The following is a 22,061-nucleotide window of genomic DNA, read 5'->3' on the forward strand; positions in this document are numbered from 1 at the left end:
AAGAGGTCCGCACCTCCATTTGAAATTTTTGACAAAATAAATGAAAATGAAAAAAGGTTGAAAACTACTTGTTTAGCACTGTGGTAACATTGGAGCTGCCCACTGTTGCATGTGAGGGGGCACTGTGTTAAGGAGATGGAAATGGTCCTATAGCTGGAAGACAGGGCAAGGTTGAACTTTTGGGAGAATCCAGTCCAATACTTGCTTTGCCTCTCTGGTACTGGATGAGCTCTACACTCCTAATGCTGCTGGCATTCCTTCAGATCAGGCCGTAACAGGAGAAAGCATGACTCTGCATTGGAAACTGAAACTATGAATGGGATAGACTGGACACAGAACCGACAACATGTCCAGCTGAGGCTAATGGGGTGACATAGGAGACATGAACACAAAGTGTAACTCTCCCTACTCTTTTGCTAGGAAGGGTTTAGATGTGTATATGGGGGGTGGGGGGGCATGAGGAGAGAGGGGAGATACGTCTGGGACTGGATATTACTTACTGAAAGACTGCCTCTGAGTAAAGATCAAAAAGATGAGGGTACATTTTTTCCTGGAAAATTTCCATGAAAATGAGAGTTGATAATGGATGTGGTGATACTGATATGGCCTCTATTATAACCAGGCAATTGGTGCTGACAGTAAAAGTGGTTGTGTATTTTGGGGTTTACCTTTTATCTTTAACTTTGCTATCTAAAGTGATCTTTCTATCCATCTTCTCTGGGGGGAGGGAGGCCTAAGAGGTTGGGACACAATGGTTTGTTTATTTTTAAAGTGTTTTATTTTATTTGGTCTTGTGCTATGAAGGGATTTATTAAAGGCATCTTCATGTCCTGCTGTCTCTTTCAGCCCATGAATGACTGCAATCAAATAAAACTCTAGAATATCTTTGTCACCAGTAAGCAAACTGGTATGCAAAGAAAAGCTGCCTGTTTGTTAGAAAATTTAGATTGATTTAGTACTGTGATGCTGAAATATAAAACACTGCCCCAGAAACAACATTTCCCATATAGAAAATCACATGTATAGTACAGGGAATATGAACAGCATTGGCTCTGATCTTGAAGACACACATAAGCCCAATGGGCCCATTCACATGCATAAAATTATTCACATGCAGAATGTTATGCAGGATTGAGGACATATTCTTTCGGTTGGGGGCTCATGAGGCCTATAATACAGAGGTGTTACTCACAGCAGTGCCTGAGATTTAGGAAATTACTCAAAAATCTGTCTCAGAAGATGAGGAACTGAAAAATAAGAAGTGGATGAAAATAAATGCCTCATAGACATCATTTCTGCTTTAGACATTCTTGGGGTTATGAATTAGCACATTTGGGAATTTGTTTTTGTGTTTTATGTATTCACAAGAATTTCGATAAGTGTTTAAATTTTGATTTTTTTTTTTTTAGCATTTCCCTTTTGTGGCTGGTCTTAAATCAGTAAGTCATCGCTAATATCACTGAGAGGTTAAAGGAATCCTTTTACTCAGGAGATAGGTGCCTGTGTTTTGTTGAGAGAGAGAGAGAGAGAGAGAGAGAGAGACACACACACCCCTTCTGTTACTTTGAACCTGGATGATAAAAATCCTAGGAAGAACAATGTTTTTTGGTGAATGGATACAGGTTGGGACTCCTAATCATACAACATTCTGCATACCAACATGCAGTCAATGATTAAAAGAGTTTGTTCAGCTGTGTTTTGCTGAGTTTGTTCAAGTTCCATTTGGGATAAAATAGTTAAGAAACTGCTTAGGATTTTAAATTTTCATGGGGAGTATTTTATTGTCTTTTTCTGAGTGCAGAGAGACTTCATTTTTTTTCCAGCAACTTCTGTTTAGCCAATACAACATCCTCTCTACTGTAGAGTCAGTCAATAAACCTCTTCACTGTTGCCAATAGTTTCAGGACATGATCTGTACTACCCTTATCACTTCTCTTTATTCTAATGAATGGGATAAATGGGAAACTTTTTTCTTAAATGGCCATGGATGAAAGCTATCAATATGCAAAAGGCTGCTCTTACCAATATTTTCTGAAGTAATCATCATTTTGTCATGTTTGTGACACCATACATCTAAATAATTTACTTGTGTTACTATTTGAAAAATGTGCAGAAAAACTGAACTTGTGCAAATTAATATAGCTTTTTTTGTTGTAGTAATGTTTTCTGTACCGTAAATTCCTCATGAACATCAATAAAACACTAAGGCAACTGAAATTTCTGGATAGCTCTATGCTAACTGACCCTGGCAGGTTTTTTAAAAAAAAAAAAAAAAAAATCTTGCCACTGGCTTGTATTGGGTCTTTGCATATCTGACATTCCTAAAAAACCCAAACCTTTTCTATAAATCTAAATCTATTCCTTATTTACAGAAAGGATAGCTTAATATTATACACTACATAATACATCATACATTTATTCAGTTGATTCGTTATGACCAATTTCACTCTTTAGGATCAATAAATCAATTTTTTAAATGCCACATGCTATTGTCTGCTTGATATAATATAAAAGAGACTGAAATCTTATATCAACAAGGTATGTTTAATTTGGCGTCAGCTGTTGCAAAGGTTGCCCCAAGACTGACTTCAGTGGACTGACTTCTTTTCTAGGGGAAAAAAAGTGTTGCCTTCTCTAGCTTTTGATGTAGATTTATCACATTAGATTCTTAGGACAAAATTCTTGTCTTGGAAACCTGCACATAGCATGTACTGCAATCAACATTAGAAGCGCATGTGCGTCCAAGGACAGAACCTGACCCTCAGTGAGGAAAAAGGGTTTAAATTACCAGGCAAAGGATCCTGGTCTGCATAGAGAACTGGCAGTTCCACACATTTGTCTTCATTATGTTTGAACGAGCAGTCAAAAGCTAACCACATCTCCTGGTTCATGCCTGTGTGCTTCATATGCAGCAAGTCTAGGTGCCAAGGCTGATTTAACTTGGTGTGTGGGCCAGTTATCTGAATCTTGTAGATTGAGCCAATGTCTGCCAGTTCATCCTATGTGAGAAAAAGAGAAGTCAGATGCAATCTCACTATAGCAGTGCCAGATCTAATATGTTTGTCAGTTATATATAATAATTTAACAAATCTCAGAGATTGAAAGATTGTGGCAGTTTTAGAATGGTTACTTTTTTTTTTAAACACACAGTACAAAATTGATTTGCTAACTGCATGAGCTGAATGGCTCTCTAGAGGTTTGAATACCAGAGAATTGGTGACTTCTCATAAGTGTCACTGGGGAAAATTGCATACTGAACAAAATTAGACAGTATAATTCACAATGATGCAGTGAACTGTTTGCAAACATTATTGATTAGAAAGTGACCAAATGGCTCATCTCAACTTGCTAACAATACAATGAAAAACTCAAGTGTTCTTTAAATTTCAGTTACCAGACCATGAATCCCCTTGAGGAAAAAGTGTTTCCTACAACATACAGTAAAAACCAACTGCTGTAATTAAGTGTGAATTTTAAAGTCAATTAATTTAATTTTGAGTAGGTTACGTAGTTAGGGAAACACATTAATTCACTTCTTTAAAGGGTTCTCAGACTTCTTCCATAGCGTGAACCACATTTTAGTAGACAGATTGTCCTCTGGAGCCCTTCCCCTTAGATTCATGATCTAACAGATCCCCTCAGCTCTCACTGCATGGACAAGTAACACTAGGAAAGTGCTTATGTAATTTGTAACTAAATTTAAAGGCAATAAATCTCTTGTCCTTTTGAGGAAACAATAGGGTAAGCACATTTGTCTCTTTTTACTCTTGGATTCATCTCTACTTCCCCTCTGTTTCCCCCACTCCCTCCTTGGCTCCCCTCCTTCCCTTCTTTACACAAGCTGCCCAGCTATCTGGTGCCCTGAACATGTGGCCTGGCCACTTCGCTCTCTTCACCCCAGGCATCTCTACTTTCATATCCCTTTTATGTAGCAAAGGGCCCTCAGTGGAGACAGCCAGACTTACTTCTCCTTGTTTTCAGCTCATATTTAGGCTCTTCTGGTGCCTACAGAAGCAGCTGGGAGCGAGGAGGAGCAGCAGCGAGTGAAGTATGATGTGCCTGCTTTCTATCAATCACCATCAAGAGCTCCACAGACCACAGTTTGAGAACTATTGCTTACTTGCTATGCTAATCAAATTAGACCATCCCGATCAGCCAAAAAGGCAGTTCATTCAATGTGGCACCATGCGCGACCTTCATATTATCCACTGGCAAATCTGAGAATATTGTTGTCCCTTGGCCCAAGCAGTTAGCCAATATTTGGGGCCTTGTTGGGTTTTTTCCATTAGGAAGAGAAATTGATGATAGATTCAGATAGTTCTTTGGTGCAAATCCTATTCATTTACAAAGAATGTACACAAAGTCCTGCTGCCCTGATCATAGTAGAAACAAACACCAGGAGGCAGTTTCCTTGCTCACAGATTGAAGCCAGCTTTCCAGTCAGTCCAGTTCCTAAAAGAAACTCTCTCCCCTGACTTCCTCCCAAGGCCACACTCACCAGTGCTCTCCTAGCTTTTTGATCCTGAGTGCTTGTGACACCCACAGCTCCACCAGTCAATGTCCCAGCCCCACAAGCCCCAGGGAAACCACTCTAATTCTCCCTGAATTAGTTCTTGCTTAAGTCTTCCCAGGAGGTCAAATGCCTTGGACAGTGGTTTCTATTGTTTCAGCTATCTCTGAACAAAGGGGTATTTAATTGCTCCCTCATTTAACCTGAATGAAAAGTGACTAGCATACCCATGAGTTTCAGTGAGACCTGTGGTTACTGACAGATCAAAGATATGCATGCTGGCAGCCCCCACACTCATCAACCAAAAGTATAAAGATTGTTTATGCTGGAAACTCACCAATAAGGAACTTCAAAATGTCCTGCTTTCGAGACACACATTGGGGTAAGTGATACGCTCAGATGGTTAGGAGCAGTATTCATTTGAATCTGCCTTCTACAGGATAAAAAAGAAATGCTCCCCCAAGCAGTATTAGCCTGCCATGGTAGGTGTGGTGGGTGGAAATTGTTAGATTAAAGGTGTAGATTAAAGGGCAGCAGACAAGAATGAAATATTTCATTTTTTTAAATTAAATCTGTAAGAGTTCCTCTTAGTGGATTATGCCCATAGTGGAGGCTCTTTCCCCTCCTTTACAGCCAAGTTAGGAGCTACTCCAATTCTGGGTCTGCTTCAGCAGCATTCATTTAATTACTGTTCCACTCCCCACTGTCTGTAGCACATACAGAGCAGAGTGGAGTATCAATAAAAACTCTAGGAACAGGAATACCCCCCCCCTTCAGAGAAGGCAGTATAATTCCCAAAAGGAAGTGAGCATGTGGAGAAGTGACAGACTCCCTACTGACTGAAGGTGGGTCTCAAAGGTTTGTTGATGTTTTAATTAGTTGGGAAGGAGAGGGAAAGGAGGCAGAAAGAGAGGGGGAAAGGATGAAAGAGTGGCATAAGGGAGGAGGATCCTGATAGGGGAACAAGGAGTTGGGCAAAGGTAAAAGAAAGGAGGGGCGAGAGAGAGAGAGATAGAAAGCAAAAGAGGCAAGGGAATGGAATGGGTGTGAATATAGGATGAAGAGAGAAGGCAGTTAGGAAGGAGAAACATAGCGGAAGGGAAGAAGAATTAGATAATGAGGTTTAGGGAGGAAAAGGGACAAGGGCATTTTACCCTATCATAGCCTGACCCCAGAAAAGTCACTTGGTATCTCTGACTTTATACACCATATTTGTGGATTAAATGACGAAGTACCACATTTTCAAAAGGGCTTCAAACTGGCCTGTATATCTGTGCCTGCAGTCTGACATGCACAACCATATGCACTAGCAAATCACAGCATTTTCATATGCAAACACACAATGCCTGAAAATCAGGCAGGATTTGTTCATGAACATGCCATTGTGGATGTGCAAATCCTATCATTTGTCGACAAAAATGACTGTGTGCGCCAATTTGCACAGACAGGTTTAGAAATCATGTTGGAAATTTGGCCCAAATAAACGATTTCTACGGGAATTAAAAGGATTATTAAGTACATGATTCTTAGAAGTTCTAGAAAGATTGAACTACTTTGATTTGAGTTGCTTTTCCTGTAATTTGAAGAGCCAACTCTTTGTGATTCAGGTCTCCATAAAAGATGAAAGAAAGGTGTATTGGATCCATTTCAGTGTTGACGTCAGATCCAATGATGTCCATTATCCACAGACCTGAGGACTGCACGTTGATTTGAGGCAGTTTAGGACTAGAAATCAATCTTTTACCTTTAAAAAATTATCAAACAGAAAGAGGAAAGAAGTTAGCATGAGAGAAAGGCATAATATATTAGGACCACAGGCTTTACAGTACACAAACACAGCTGTATTTGAAGGTTATGTTGTATCTATGGCAACAATTCACTAAGAATAACACATCATACCTTTATTGCATTTTTTCAATCAAGATTTAACCTTAATGTTCTTTTGTGTTTCAAACTTTAGATTTACAGAATATTTTCTGGATGTGAAGTTGTTTTTACTGTCCTTTTTGGAACTAATTATTAAAGAACATGCAGCCTCCTTCATAACCCTAATTAACTGTTTTGACAGAAGTAATCAATGTCACCAACTCACTAGCTCACCTATATCATTTATCTCATTTAGAAACAATAGTAGCCTGAAGCATAACACCTGGTATATATCCATGAAATCCCCACTTGCAATCAGACCTTAAATAAGAATATGTTATATGATACTGAGAGCTGAAAATATATATATAAAAAAGTGCTCTAAACCCACATTAGCCAGATCCACATACAGCAATGCTAAAAACCCTCTAAATAATTCCAGGTCTGCTACATTTGGACCTTTAATTTTGGAATCTGTTTAAACAATCTTATGTAAACATCCTATGCAAATAACACAACACAGAAAAATCTACCTTTAATGAGTCTAGAAAACTAAATGGTGGGTTCTAAGTGCATCTGATACAGACACATTGCTTCTCGCTTTTCTACTTATTTTTCCCCCCCTTACAGATCTAACTCGGGAGGTTCATTTCCACTGGTGCATCTATCTTCTTGGCATTATTTTTATAGGATACAACACCTGATTACAGCGATCTTCTTTCCTCTTATTTTTAAATGGGATTGATGAATTTTACTTCTTGTTTGGAAGTGAGAGACTGCTGTGAGCACCTCCCAATGCCTTTCTGCCACTTGCATGTAGGTTTTGACTTACAATCCTGCCACAATGATAGGCTTCAGCCAAATGGAGCGACAGCTCTACCGAACAGTGCCGTAGCTCTGTGGGTGTGGACTAATGCCCTCAGATAAGGACTAAACTGAGACCACTAAACTAACTTTTCCCTAGACTTAAAACTGGCTCCCAACAGGCTGAAAACTAGTGCATTAAAACTCTACTTTAAGCCACTTATCCCCATGAGACCTCTTCTCACATTCTGATCCCCCATTAAATTTTAACATGCTAAATTTAATTCAGAGGGCTATTGCTTTGTGCACAGTGCACTATGCAGCATTAGATTATATTATCTCTGACCTTACCAGTGTGTTTGCTATTATAGAAAAATCATGCTGAAAATGTGTGTGATGTTTACAGCCAAATAAAGATATTATAGCAATTATAAAGACCTTCAGTCTAATTAACATCTGATGTAAGCAGGTGGAACTCTCATTGACTGCAGTCTTGTTGCAGAAGGACCTACCTATTGTTATAATCTCACAAACAGTCTCATGAATTCCCAGATGAGTATCAAGCCAGTTCCAACATGGAAAGATCCATTCTTTATCTGAGTCCTCTGATTCCTTGATTGTTATCATCTTGAGGTACATTCCAGCCCCATATCCTTCTCCGTCATGTCCTACAACTACCTTTCGCAAATGGCTCAGAGAAACTGCCTCTATTAAAAATGAATCCACCTGCAAAAAGGAGAAATACTTTGAAAAGCAGCAAAAATGGAACACACACACAGCGTAAATGCAAAGTATTATAACTAGAGATGAACTTAAACCAAAAGCTTGGATCTGAATATGCTTGAACTTCAGAGGAAACTTGGACCTAGATCTAGATCAGGATCTGAAAGTCAGGACTGGCTTATATCTATAATGGTTGAAAAGGAAATCCCCTCTCTGAACAGCATATTTCAGTTCTTGATTAGATTCCAAACATTGTGGCTCGGGCCCTTTATTAGTAATGACTGCAGGCTCATTTGATCTTTGGCTCATATGGGACATTTAATCAGTCATTCCAAATTATGCTACAATATGCTTCTGGATACTAAAATATCACTAGAAAATCTTGGTTCTGATACACTCATTGGGAGTTTCTGCCTTCCAGGATCTATTATGCAAATATACATTAGTAGGGTTCCAGAGGGAACTTAACACTCTGAAAAAAGCTTATTCATTCGGAGACAAGGTTTTCTATAATCCTGAATTCTCTTAGAAAGCAGAGAAGTTTGTCTTTTGTTTTCTGTACAACATGAGAAAAAAAGGAGGGAAAAGAAGACTGAAAAGGAGGTGATGGGAGAGGGTAGGAGAGAGAAAGAGACACAAGCAGAGATGAAAGAGAAGGATGGGAAAGACAAAGACTGAAGAGGAACAGAATGGAGAGAGCAATGGGGAAAGAAGGGAAAGTAGTAAAGGAAAGGAGAGGGCAAATGGAAAGAGAAGGAAAAGAGGACAATGGCGAGCAAGGAGTCAAAAGAGGAAATTTAATGCAGCACTAAATCTATATGATTCAAGGACAGCTTGGTGCAATGTATTCTTTTCATTTTATAACAATCCTATCTGCTTTGTACACTACCCAAATGAGGGCCCAGTGGGCCTCAGTGTGGCTAACAATGGTCAATAAGTTTTGATTAGCTGGAAATGTTTGCAGCCTCTCAGTACTGAATCAAGGTGAAAACAATTGGAGTTTTAATAACCGTGTTTCAGATAAAAATTATAAAAAATAGATTTATGTACTATGGTATCCTAATAAATAAACCTACAAGGCACTTAGAATGGATATATTAGCAAACAGCTCTGTGAAGAACAACTCTGTGGTTACCAAAGTGCTATAGAACGTCATAGCTATTTTTGTATAAAAGTAACACAAAAGCAGTTTATCTTACAGTAATATTAAAAACGCTTTCAGGTGATAAAACATCCATTTACTAGAATTCCAGACTTGGCAGCCAGATTGCAAGTACAATTAAGTAACTGGTTCTTAATTAAGGCAATACAGGGAAAAATCTGTGCATGAAGGAAGAGTTACTCACCCTGTGCAGTAACTGTAGTTCAAGATGTGTGTCCCTATCGGTGCAACACTTCAGGTGTGCATGTGCCTTTTATACCCTTGATAGGAGATTTCTAGCTAGCGGCAGTGGTTGATTAGCCACTAGGCCAATGGGGCCCATGCCCAGGGGCCCCAGCTAATTGGGGGAGGTCCCGGAAAATGGGTGCTCCCATGCCTCAACCCGCACAGGAGGGGAGGGCAGGTGGGCTGAACAGGGCAAGCCCCTGCGCCTTGACATACTGGTGGGGAGGGAGTAAACTGCAGGCAGAAAGGGTGGAGGGGCCCCCCACTTGCTCTGATCTAGAGGCCACCCACAAAACCCTAATCCGCCCCTGGCTAGCAGTTCAGCCCAGGCATGTGCCCTATGCCTCCTCATGGCAGACACCAAAGCTATACATAGGTGCATGGACAAACCTCCCTCAGTTCTTTCTTTACCTAGGCATCTCCTAGGGAACAACCAAACCAGAGGGGAACGATGGGTAATAGAGAACACATAGGGACGCACATCTCAAAGAACTGCAGTTACTGGATAGGGTGAATAACTTTTCCTTCTTTTTTGAATAGTGTCTCCACTTCACTTGACTTCTGAGCAGTATCCCCAGGAGGAGGAGGGAGCTCCAGAACAGGATCCAGAACTGAAGCTAGTACTGAAGAACCAAGTGCTGCATCAGATCCGATGGCATGAAGCATGGCTTAATGCTTTGAAACTGTATGGATTGAAATCCAAGTGGTGGCTCTGCATATCTCAGATACTGGACCATTCTTTAAAAAAAAATGCAGTAGATGTTGCCTATTATGTGGCCTCAGGAGGCGGCGGCTGAGCACCTGCAGAGTCATAAAAGGCAGAGATACAATCCAATAATCATTTCAAAAGTCTCTGAGCAGAGATAGGATCCCCCTTAGATCTATCTTCAAAGGAGAAGAAGAGTCTAGGCGATCTCCTAAACTGCTTATTCCTGTTCAGGTGGAAGGTGAAGTCCCTTCTAACATCCAAGATATGGAAATAGGATTCCTGCTGAGAACTGAAGTTTTGGAAAAAATACTGGCAGATGGATAGAATAGTTAGGATGAAAATCCTTTGGTAGGAACCTAGATTGTGGAACTTTAATGACCTTGCCATAAAGAACATTGTAAGGGAGGCAGGGGTGGGAAGTCTGCCATCAAGGCTCCAATCTCCCTGAGCCTAGGTGCTGACATGATGGCAACTAAGAAGGCCATCTTCATTGATGAATGTGGTAGGGAACAGATCACCATTGGTTTGAATGGAGCTTTCATGAGGTGGTTGAGAACCAGGTTGAGGTCCCAAAACAGGGTCAGGATCTAATGTGGGGGAAGAGATTACCCAGACACTTAATAAATCTGGATGATAACGGGTGAGCAAAAATTAAGAATCTCTTGCCTGGGGGTTCAAAGGCTGACACTGTGGCCAGGTGTACCTTGACTGATCTGATGGATAACCCAGATGTCTTTAGATCCAGCAGTTAACCTACGATGAGAGAAAGGGGAACCAACTCAGGCTAGAGGTAGCAACAACCAAACCAATGGACAAAATCTCTTCCATTTCAGTACGTAGGTAGTGCGGGTTAATGTTTTTCTACTGTTTAATAACATCTGCTGCACATCCATAGAGCCATCAAGGAGCCACACCCTGAGACACGGTTGGGAATTTGATTGATAGTTGGATACTGAGCTGAAGCAGGTAAGGATACCAAGCTTGTCTTGGCCAAGTTAGTGCTATGAGAAGAAAGAACTCTGGCCCTGTCCTGCCTGATCTCGTTCTGCCCCCTTAGAATTAGGGAGGTGGGAGAAAGGCATAGAACAGACTCTTCTTTCACAATAGAAGGAAAGCACCCCCAGGGAGTGGTGACATAGATCCTGCCCTGGAACAGAAGAGAAAGCACTTCCTGTTCTCTGAAGCGGCATAAAAGATCGATCTCTGGAACATGCTGTGAAGAACCTGGGTGTCCAGGTCCCATTCATAGTGGTGGGAGAAATCTCTGGCTGTGGTGTTCTGGGAGTCTGGGAGTTAGACCACTAAAATCTGGACCAGTTCCTGAGCTTTATGGCTTCAGTACCCAAGGAAGGGGATCTTGCTCCTCCCTACTTGTTAATATAAAACACGCAGGACATGTTGTCCAACATTACCTTGATTGCCTTGCTCCAAATCCCTTCCTCCAGCAACGGACTTACAGAGTCACCATCCTGAACTTTTGAGGCTTAATGAACTTGTTCAACAATCTTAGATCTAAGATCCGGCTCCAATCACTGTTCTTCTTTGGCAGTAGGAAATATTTTGAGTAGAACACCCTGCCCCTTTGAGATGAAGGGACTGGTTCTATTACTCCTAGTTGGAGGAGAAAGTCCACCTTTTGCCTCAGCAGAAGCTCATGAGAGAGGTCCCTGAAGAGGGACAGGGAAGGGGTGGAAGGAAGAGAGTGATATAAAATGAATGGTATAGTTGATGTTATGACCTCCAAGATCTGTTGGTCCATGGTGATCCACTCCCAAGCCTGGTAGAAATGGACACGTGGTCCCCAAAGAGAGGAAGGCTAAAGGGCACAATCATAAATCCAGAGGAGCGGGAGGATTCAAACCTTCAATCAGCCCATCAAAACTGCTGTTTAGATGATGCCTGGGCAGTTATGGAGTGTGGTTTGGTGGCCTTCTTACTCTAAAACCTCTGTCTCTTTATTGGGAGGTGTTCCATGGGTCTGTGGTACCCTGAGAACAGAGCAGGGCATGACCTCTGGGCAGTCCGTGACCTACTAAAATGTTTCTTGCTTGTAGGTGTGTGTGACGAGGTCAAGACTCACCACCGCTGGCGCCTCCCACTGGTTGCTCCAGGAATTAGCTCCGTCCAGTCATGGAGCACCTTTTGCACATGGAGCCTTGCCCTTCGTCTGCTCTGCTGCTTTGGGGACCCACATTGCTCCCTTTTCAGCAGCGTCCTCTTCAGGACACTGCCCTCTGGCAGAGCCCACTGCTCCAGTCTCACTCCCTTCTGGGGGTTTGGTGCAATCAGCAGTCTTTGCTCTACACCCACCCTAGTGGCCAACTACAGCCTCAAAGTCTAGCCCTTTGTCACAGGGGTCAGCCACAGCCTTTATCAGGCCACACTCCTCCTCAGCCAGGTGCAGTACAGGTGGGAAGGGGTGGACTCAGGCTCACCCGCTACTCTGGGTCCCGACACAGGGACCCTCTAGCAGCAGCCTCTCTGCTCTCCTTCTCTCCCCTTGTCCTGCTATTGTCCCTGGGCCACTTCCCCTTTGGCCCTATGCACCTGCCCAACCCTTTGTAGCTAGGCCAGCAGCCTGGGGTTTTCCTTGGCCAGAGCTCCCCAGCTCCTTCTGCTCTTCCCCAGCACTGCTCTGTCTAAGGTACTACCTTTCAGTTCAGGAGCCAGTCCTCCTCCCTTGCCCACCAGGGAGAGACTCCCTTGCTCTTTGCTAGGCAGTCTTTATATAGGGCCTATGCCGGCCCTGATTGGCTGCCTCTCCCTCTGCCCTGATTGCTCTCCCCAGGCCTTCTTTGATTAGCTGTGGGTCTGTGCAGCCTCTCTGGCCTGGTTCAGCCCTTCTTCTCGGGGGTGGGGGGTAGCCTTGGAGTCCCTCAGCATGCGCAGGGCGTTATTTGTGGTAGCCCTGGAGTCCCTCAGCATGCGCAGGGAGTTATTTGTGGTCTCTGAGAAAAGCTTATGAGCGTCAAAGGGGAGGTCCTGTTGTGCTTTGAATCTTTCTCAGAAACCCTGAAAGTTAGAGCCATGCACATAACTACCACTGTAGAGATGGATCTGGCAGTAGCATCCACAGTATCTAGGGATGCTTGGAGAGCTGTTTGGACATAGTTGGCCCTCTGCAGTTAGTTGTGCGGCAGCTGCTCAATAAAGACTGTGAGCTTGTTGTATTTGGACATGACCGCCTGATAATTTTCGCTCCAGAACCACAGGATTGTGGACAAGTATGACTTTCATCCAGAGAGATCCAGCTGCTTTTTGTCCTTGTCAAGAGGGGAGATCTCAAAAAGTACAGCATTCATTCACCACATCCAACACTAGGTTAGTTGGTCACAGGTTTCAGAGTGGCAGCCATGTTAGTCTGTATCAGCAAAAACAACGAAGAGTTCTTGTGGCACCTTAGAGACTAACAAATGTATTTGGGCATAAGATTTCGTGGGCTAGAATCCACTTCATCAGATGCATGGAGTGGAAAATACTTGCTTATGTATAAATATACCTGCTACTGTATTTTCCACTCCATGCATCTGATGAAGTGGGTTCTAGCCCACGAAAGCTTATGCCCAAATACATTTGTTAGTCCTAAGGTGCCACAAGGACTCCTCATTGTTTTTAGGTTAGTTGGGTGGGGGATGGGAAAATAAAAAGTCAGAATCCTTAAGGGGCACTTAGTATTACTGATTTGCCCTTTTGCATGTTGTTGGAATAGTAGAACGTGTTTGCCAGACTGTCTTAGCCAGAGCCAGGACAATCTCATCAATAGGTATCACCACTCTGGAGTGTGTTGCCGACTGCAAGATCCCCAGCAGCTAGTATTGCACATTCTTGACCTCCTCAGAGGGATCTGCAGGGTATGGGCTATCTTTCTAATGAGGTTCTGAACCTGCCTGAAATTGTCAGCCATGAAAAGTGGTGGAGGCATAACCATCTCATCCACTGATGATAATGAAATGGGAGTCTCAGGCATGGCTTCTTCATCTGCCCTAGCCTTGTGGTCCTCAAACATTTCCTCCTGCGGGGTGGAGGATGGGGAGAGGGGGGATGGGAAACTCTGGTCTCCCTGAGGGGCAGTACTGGTGGTCTGGTAAATTGCTACTGATAGGCGGCCCACAGATCCCAATGTAGCCATTTTAGGGGTCCATAAAGAAGTGGGGGTCGCAAGCAATGCTGATTCCACCACCATCCTTGATGACCTGCATGGTCCTCCCTATAGCTGGCCAAAAGCAGATTCCCAAAGGGGTATGTAAGAGTACCCCTTACCAAAATCAAGGAGACTGATTAGGAGTCCTCTTCCTCCATGTCCTCCCATGGGGGGTGGGGGGTGGGGCAACCGTTGAAGACAGCGTGGAGTCCTGTGCCAAAGGATGGCCACTTGGAGACTAACGCCACAGACAAGGTAGAGGTAGCTGAAGCTGCTGGTACCACTGATGAGTGCATCACTGACATCTGGCACCACTGCTTGCTCGATACTGAGGATACCCCTGGCTGAGCTGCTTGCATCAGTACTGATGGCTGGGTTAAGGTGCAGGACCGCATTAACAGAATGGATCCTTTGGTGCCAATAGCAGGGTCAAGCTCAATGGTACCCTGTACTTATCCTCATTACTGGTGGATGGTACCTGGGCCCTATTGGAGCCATGCTTCTTGTCCTTGGAACTCCAGGGCTTCACAGGCCCACCGGTACTGGAGGAAGAGCCCTTGGCCTCAGCAATACCTTCAGAGACTGAGGACCTTGATGGGGACCTGATCTTTTTTGGCTCATGGTTCCCTCCCCACTCTAAACTCTAGGGTACTGATGTGGGGACCCGCATGAAAGACCTCCTAAGCTTATTTCTACTAGCTTAGAGTAAAAATTCCCCAAGGCACAAACTTTTTGCCCTTGGAGGGTACGCTGCCACCACCAAGTGATTTAACAAAGAATCAGGGAAAGGACCACTTGGAGTTCCTATTCCTCCAAAATATCCCTCCAAGCCCTTACACCCCCTTTCCTGGGGAGGCTTGAGAATAATATCCTAACCAATTGGTTACAAAGTGATCACAGACCCAAACCCCTGGGTCTTAGGACAATAGAGAAATCAGTCGGGCTCTTAAAAGAAACAGAACTGTATTAGAAAGAAAAAAGGTAAAAGAAGCACCTCTATAAAATTAGAAGGGAAGCTAATCTCACAGGGCAATCAGATTTAAAACACAGAGGATTTCCCTCTGGGCAAAAACTTTAAAGTTACAAAAAGAAAACCAGGAATACACCTTCCTCTCAGCACAGAGAAAATCACAAGTCAAAACAAAAGTAAATTAACGCATTTCCTTGCTAGTACTTACTGATTCTAATGGAGTTCAATTGCTTGCTTTCTATATCACTCTCCGGCAAGCACACAAAACAGACAGACAAAAGCCTCCTTCCCCCTGCCTCCCCGCCAGATTTGAAAGTATCTTGCCCCCTTATTGGTCCTTTTGGTCAGGTGCCAGCCAGATTACCTGAGCTTCTTAACCCTTTACAGTTAAAAGGACATTGTGCCTCTGGCCAGGAGGGATTTTACAGTACTGTACACAGGAAGGTTGTTATGCTTCCCTTTATATTTATGACAGGCTTCTTAGGGTATGTCTACACTACGGAATAAGGTCGAATTTATAGAAGTCGATTTTTTAGAAATCGGTTTTATATATTCGAGTGTGTGTGTCCCCACAGAAAATGCTCTAAGTGTATTAAGTGCATTAACTCGGCGGAGTGCTTCCACAGTACCGAGGCTAGAGTCGACTTCCGGAGAGTTGCACTGTGGGTAGCTATCCCACAGTTCCCATAGTCTCCGCTGCCCATTGGAATTCTGGGTTGAGATCCCAATGCCTGATGGGGCTAAAACATTGTCGCGGGTGGTTCTGGGTACATATCGTCAGGCCCCCGTTCCATCCCTCCCTCCGTGAAAGCAAGGGCAGACAATTGTTTCACGCCTTTTTTCCTGAGTTACCTGTGCAGACGCCATACCACGGCAAGCATGGAGCCCGCTCAGGTAACCGTCACCGTATGTCTCCTGGGTGCTGGCAGACGCGGTACGGCATTGCTACACAGTAGCAGCAACCCCTTGCCTTGTGGCAGCAGACGGTACAGTATGACTGGTAGCTGTCATCGTCATGTCTGAGGTGCTCCTGGCCACGTCGGCCATGAGCGCCTGGGCAGACATCGGCTCAGGGATTAAATTTGGAGTGACTTGACCAGGTCATTCTCTTTAGTCCTGCAGTCAATCCTATTGAACCGTCTTATGGTGAGCAGGCAGGAGATACGGATTGCTAGCAGTCCTATTGCACCATCTTCTGCGGAGCAGCCATGAGATGTGGATGGCATGTAGTCCTTCTGCACCATCTGCTGCCAGCCAAAGATGTAAAAGATAGATGGAGTGGATCAAAACAAGAAATAGACCAGATTTGTTTTGTACTCATTTGCCTCCTCCCCCGTCTAGGGGACTCATTCCTCTAGGTCACACTGCAGTCACTCACAGGGAAGGTGCAGCGAGGTAAATCTAGCCATGTATCAATCAGAGGCCAGGCTAACCTCCTTGTTCCAATAAGAACAATAACTTAGGTGCACCATTTCTTATTGGAACCCTCCGTGAAGTCCTGCCTGAAATACTCCTTGATGTAAAGCCACGCCCTTTGTTGATTTTAGCTCCCTGAAGCCAACTCTGTAAGCCATGTCGTCAGTCGCCCCTCCCTCCATCAGAGCAACGCAGACAATCGTTCCGCGCCTTTTTTCTGTGCGGATGCCATACCAAGGCAAGCATGGATGTCGCTCAGCTCACTTTGGGAATTAGGAGCACATTAAACACCACAAGCATTATCCAGCAGTATATGCAGCACCAGAACCTGGCAAAGCGATACCGGGCGAGGAGGCAACGTCAGCGCGGTCACGTGAGTAATCAGGACATGGACACAGATTTCTCTGAAAGCATGGGCCCTGACAATGCATGCATCATGGTGCTAATGGGGCAGGTTTATGCTGTGGAATGCCGATTCTAGGCTCGGGAAACAAGCACAGACTGGTGGGACCGCATAGTGTTGCAGGTCTGGGACGATTCCCAGTGGCTGCGAAACTTTCGCATGTGTAAGGGCACTTTCATGGAACTTTGTGACTTGCTTTCCCCTGCCCTGAAGCGCATGAATACCAAGATGAGAGCAGCCCTTACAGTTGAGAAGCGAGTGGCGATAGCCCTGTGGAAGCTTGCAACGCCAGACAGCTACCGGTCAGTTGGGAATCAATTTGGAGTGGGCAAATCTACTGTTGGGGCTGCTGTGATGCAAGTAGCCCACGCAATCAAAGATCTGCTGATATCAAGGGTAGTGACCCTGGGAAATGTGCAGGTCATAGTGGATGGCTTTGCTGCAATGGGATTCCCTAACTGTGGTGGGGCCATAGACGGAACCCATATCCCTATCTTGGCACCGGAGCACCAAGCCGCCGAGTACATAAACCGCAAGGGGTACTTTTCAATAGTGCTGCAGGCTCTGGTGGATCACAAGGGACGTTTCACCAACATCAACGTGGGATGGCCGGGAAAGGTACATGACGCTCGCATCTTCAGGAACTTTGGTCTGTTTCAAAAGCTGCAGAAAGGGACTTTATTCCCAGACCAGAAAATAACCGATGGGGATGTTGAAATGCCTATATGTATCCTTGGGGACCCAGCCTACCCCTTAATGCCATGGCTCATGAAGCCGTACACAGGCACCCTGGACAATAGTCAGGAGCTGTTCAACTACAGGCTGAGCAAGTGCAGAATGGTGGTAGAATGTGCATTTAGACGTTTAAAGGCGCGCTGGCGCAGTTTACTGACTCGCTTAGACCTCAGGGAAACCAATATTCCCACTGTTATTACTGCTTGCTGTGTGCTCCACAATATCTGTGAGAGTAAGGGGGAGACGTTTATGGCGGGGTGGGAGGTTGAGGCAAATCGTCTGGCTGCTGATTACACGCAGCCAGACACCAGGGCGGTTAGAAGAGCACAGGAGGGCGCGGTACGCATCAGAGAAGCTTTGAAAACCAGTTTCATGACTGGCCAGGCTACGGTGTGAAAGTTCTGTTTGTTTCTCCTTGATGAAACCCCCCGCCCCTTTGTTCACTCTACTTCCCTGTAAGCTAACCACCCTCCCCTCCTCCCTTCGATCACCGCTTGCAGAGGCAATAAAGTCATTGTTGCTTCACATTCATGCATTCTTTATTCATTCATCACACAAATAGGGGGATGACTACCAAGGTAGCCCAGGAGGGATGGTGGAGGAGGGAAGGAAAATGCCACACAGCACTTTAAAATTTACAACTTTAAAATTTATTGAATTCCAGCCTTCTTTCTTTTGGGGCAATCCTCTGTGGCAGAGTGGCTGGTTGGCCGGTGGCCCCCCCACCGCGTTCTTGGGCGTCTGGGTGTGGAGGCTATGGAACTTGGGGAGGAGGGCGGTTGGTTACACAGGGGCTGTAGTGGCAGTCTGTGCTCCAGCTGCCTTTGCTGCAGCTCAACCATACACTGGAGCTCAACCATACATCCAGCAGCCTCAGCATTGAATCCTGCCTCCTCTCATCATGCTCCTGCCACATTTGAGCTTCAGCCCTGTCTTCAGCCCGCCACTTACTCTCTTCAGTCCGCCACTTACTCTCTTCAGCCCACCACCTCTCCTCCCGATCATTTTGTGCTTTCCTGCACTCTGACATTATTTGCCTCCACGCATTCGTCTGTGCTCTGTCAGTGCGGGAGGACAGCATGAGCTCGGAGAACATTTCATCTTGAGTGCGTTTTTTTTTCTTTCTAAGCTTCACTAGCCTCTGGGAAGGAGAAGATCCTGTGATCATTGAAACACATGCAGCTGGTGCAGAAAAAAAAAGGGACAGCGGTATTTAAAAAGACACATTTTATAAAACAGTGGCTACACTCTTTCAGGGTAAACCTTGTTGTTAACATTACATACATAGCACATGTGCTTTCGTTACAAGGTCGCATTTTGCCTCCCCCCCACCGTGTGGCTATCCCCTCAACCCTCCCCGCTCCCCGTGGCTAACAGCGGGGAACATTTCTGTTTAGCCACAGGCAAACAGCCCAGCAGGAACGGGCTCCTCTGAGTGTCCCCTGAAGAAAAGCACTCTATTTCAACCAGGTGACCATGAATTATATCTCACTCTCCTGAGGATAACACAGAGAGATAAAGAACGGATGTTGTTTGAACGCCAGCAAACATACACTGCAATGCTTTGTTGTACAATGATTCCCGAGTATGTGTTACTGGCCTGGAGTGGTAAAGTGTCCTACCATGAAGGACGCAATAAGGCTGCCCTCCCCAAAAACCTTTCGCAAAGGCTTTGGGAGTACATCCAGGAGAGCCGCGAATGCCAGGGCAAAGTAATCCTTTCACATGCTTGCTTTTAAACCCCATGTATAGTATTTTAAAAGGTACACTCACCAGAGGTCCCTTCTCCACCTGCTGGGGCCAGGAAGCAGCCTTGGGTGGGTTCAGGGGGTTCTGGCTCCAGGTCCAGGGTGAGAAACAGTTCCTGGCTGTCGGGAAAACTGGTTTCTCCGCTTGCTTGCTGTGAGCTATCTACAACCTCATCATCATCATCATCATCTTCTTCGTCCCCAAAACCTGCTTCCGTATTGCCTCCATCTCCATTGAAGGAGTCAAACAACACGGCTGGGGTAGTGGTGGCTGAACCCCCTAAAATGGCATGCAGCTCATCATAGAAGCGGCATGTTTGGGGCTCTGACCCGGAGTAGCTGTTCGCCTCTCTGGTTTTCTGGTAGGCTTGCCTCAGCTCCTTAAGTTTCATGCAGCACTGCTTCGGGTCCCTGTTATGGCCTCTGTCCTTCATGCCCTGGGAGATTTTGACAAAGGTTTTGGCATTTTGAAAACTGGAACGGAGTTCTGATAGCACGGATTCCTCTCCCCAAACAGCGATCAGATCGCGTACCTCCCGTTCAGTCCATGCTGGACCTCTTTTGCGATTCTGGGATTCATCATGGTCACCTCTGCTGATGAGCTCTGCATGGTCACCTGCAGCTTGCCACGCTGGCCAAACAGGAAATGAGATTCAAAAGTTCGCGGTTCTTTTCCTGTCTACCTGGCCAGTGCATCTGAGTTGAGAGTGCTGTCCAGAGCGGTCACAATGGAGCACTCTGGGATAGCTCCCGGAGGCCAATACCGTCGAATTGTGTCCACAGTACCCCAAATTTGAGCCGGCAAGGCCGATTTAAGCGCTAATCCACTTGTCAGGTGTGGAGTAAGGAAATCGATTTTAAGAGCCCTTTAAGTCGAAATAAAGGGCTTCATCGTGTGGACGGGTGCAGGTTTACATCGACTTAACGCTGCTAAATTCGACCTAAAGTCCTAGTGTAGACCAGGGCTTAGAGTGAGAGTCCATGCTTCTCTTTCTGGGTGTCTTCCTAGTGGCCTCCAAAGATTCCCTTCTTTAGGGGAAGAATGCCTTGAGGTTTTCAGGGTGCTGAATCCATCCAGAGACAGATGTGTGGTGGGATAGGTCTCCTGACCTGGCTCAGAGAGTGTTGCGGGCAGTGTTTTACGGTTAACGCTCTGAGCTTTATCTCCTTGGTCTTTTTTGTCCTGGGCTTTAGGACCAAGGAGAAGGAATACTTCTGCAATATGTGGGAATGCCCCAGACACACCTGGAGTGCTCATTGCTTACTGGTATAGCCTCCTGGCAAGAAAGGCAGCATTTGAAGCCTGGCGAGCCAGGCATGCTCCGCTAGGAGAAGACAAGTCTCCCAGAGAGGAAAAGAGAGGGAAAAACAACCCTCTCACCTAACTTGCTAACTAACTATAAACTGCATAACTGCAATAAAAAAAACAGAAGGCTGAGCATGTTCTAGGTGGAAACGCTAGGGCTCCACCTCAGGCCGAGGCAATAGAGAAGGAACTGAGGGCAGATCGCTTGTTCACCCCTATATAGCCTTGGTGTCTGCCACATGGAGGTTTACGGTGCATGTGCGAGCCAAACAGACACGGATAGCTAGAAATCTCCAATTAAGGGCTCAAGAGGAGCATGAACTCCTGAAGTGGAGCATGCATAGGGCCACTACTCAACGAAGGAGCTAAGTTAAGTATGGAATAATGCCACCTTGTGGACCCTGCAAGTAACTAACAGGAAGTGGGCTTGAGACACACATAGAAGCAGACAGGTTAGGGGTTCTCTAAGTTAGACACTGAATCTCGTTTCATCCTTTATGTTGTCGATATGGTTGTTAAATGAAATAATTTCACAGAAATCTAAGACTCTCTGCTTTCTTAAGAATACTATAGCTTGGTGAGTAAGTATGAAAAAGGATTATCTTATTTTTAAACTCTGTCAGTGCATTCTCTTCTTTAAGTAAAATTTCTCATCTGAGGTTATACATTAAATATCTCTTCTTTCAGGGGGTGTCATTTGTTTTAGTCCCAAAAGCTACCTACGTTCCAAACAAATTTGGCTCCCCCTCACTTTTGTTATTGAAAATTATCAACAGAAATAATATTTAAGCTATGATTATCAAAACAGCTATTTACATTTAAAGGAATGAATCTCACAGCAATATAAGTTTCCTGCATGAATCATTTTTATGACACTAATTTTGGTTCTTTGTCACACACTGCATCCCACATTTGGGACATAAAAAGTTGAGAGGCATGATCACAAGGGTTATGACTCAGATAAGCTGCTTTACACATGCAAATGTAGAACCCTGATTATCACCTATGGAAAATCTAGGGATAAAGCTGGAACAGAATACTGCTACAAAAATCTATAAGGAGAATTTTGTTCTTACAATCAAGAGCTGGTGGTAGACATTCAGAAAACAGTGCTATTGTTTGAGTTTGTAAGAAAACTTAAGATTTGTGTCTTTTTACCTTGTTCCTTTGAAATTTTCCTCCTTTTACCAATGATTCGTGCAGTTTCCTCACACCTGTGTCCCCTCTTTCACCATACAGAGTGATATAAACATTTGCAAAGGTTTCTGATCCCCAGTGGTCACCAGTGTGTATAGAGACAATATATTTGTTGACTATACAAAGAAAGAAGATTGTTTGAACAA

At 44.5% G+C, this 22,061-nt stretch overlaps 1 protein-coding gene across 1 annotated transcript in view; it reads right to left on the reverse strand.

The window, feature by feature from the left end:
* RP1 (RP1 axonemal microtubule associated) overlaps positions 1-22,061 on the reverse strand; it is a 291,326-nt gene that overhangs the window by 86,289 nt on the left and 182,976 nt on the right. The window contains exons 33-36 of the mRNA XM_077809001.1: positions 21,877-22,031; positions 7,693-7,906; positions 6,064-6,254; positions 2,789-2,999 (exon numbers count right to left, since the gene is read on the reverse strand). Coding sequence (XP_077665127.1) covers positions 2,789-2,999; positions 6,064-6,254; positions 7,693-7,906; positions 21,877-22,031 — 771 coding nt within the window. The remainder of the gene's footprint in view (positions 1-2,788; positions 3,000-6,063; positions 6,255-7,692; positions 7,907-21,876; positions 22,032-22,061) is intronic.

This window comes from Eretmochelys imbricata, chromosome 2 (genome assembly GCF_965152235.1).
Source record: "Eretmochelys imbricata isolate rEreImb1 chromosome 2, rEreImb1.hap1, whole genome shotgun sequence".
Taxonomy (NCBI): Eukaryota; Metazoa; Chordata; order Testudines; family Cheloniidae; genus Eretmochelys; species Eretmochelys imbricata.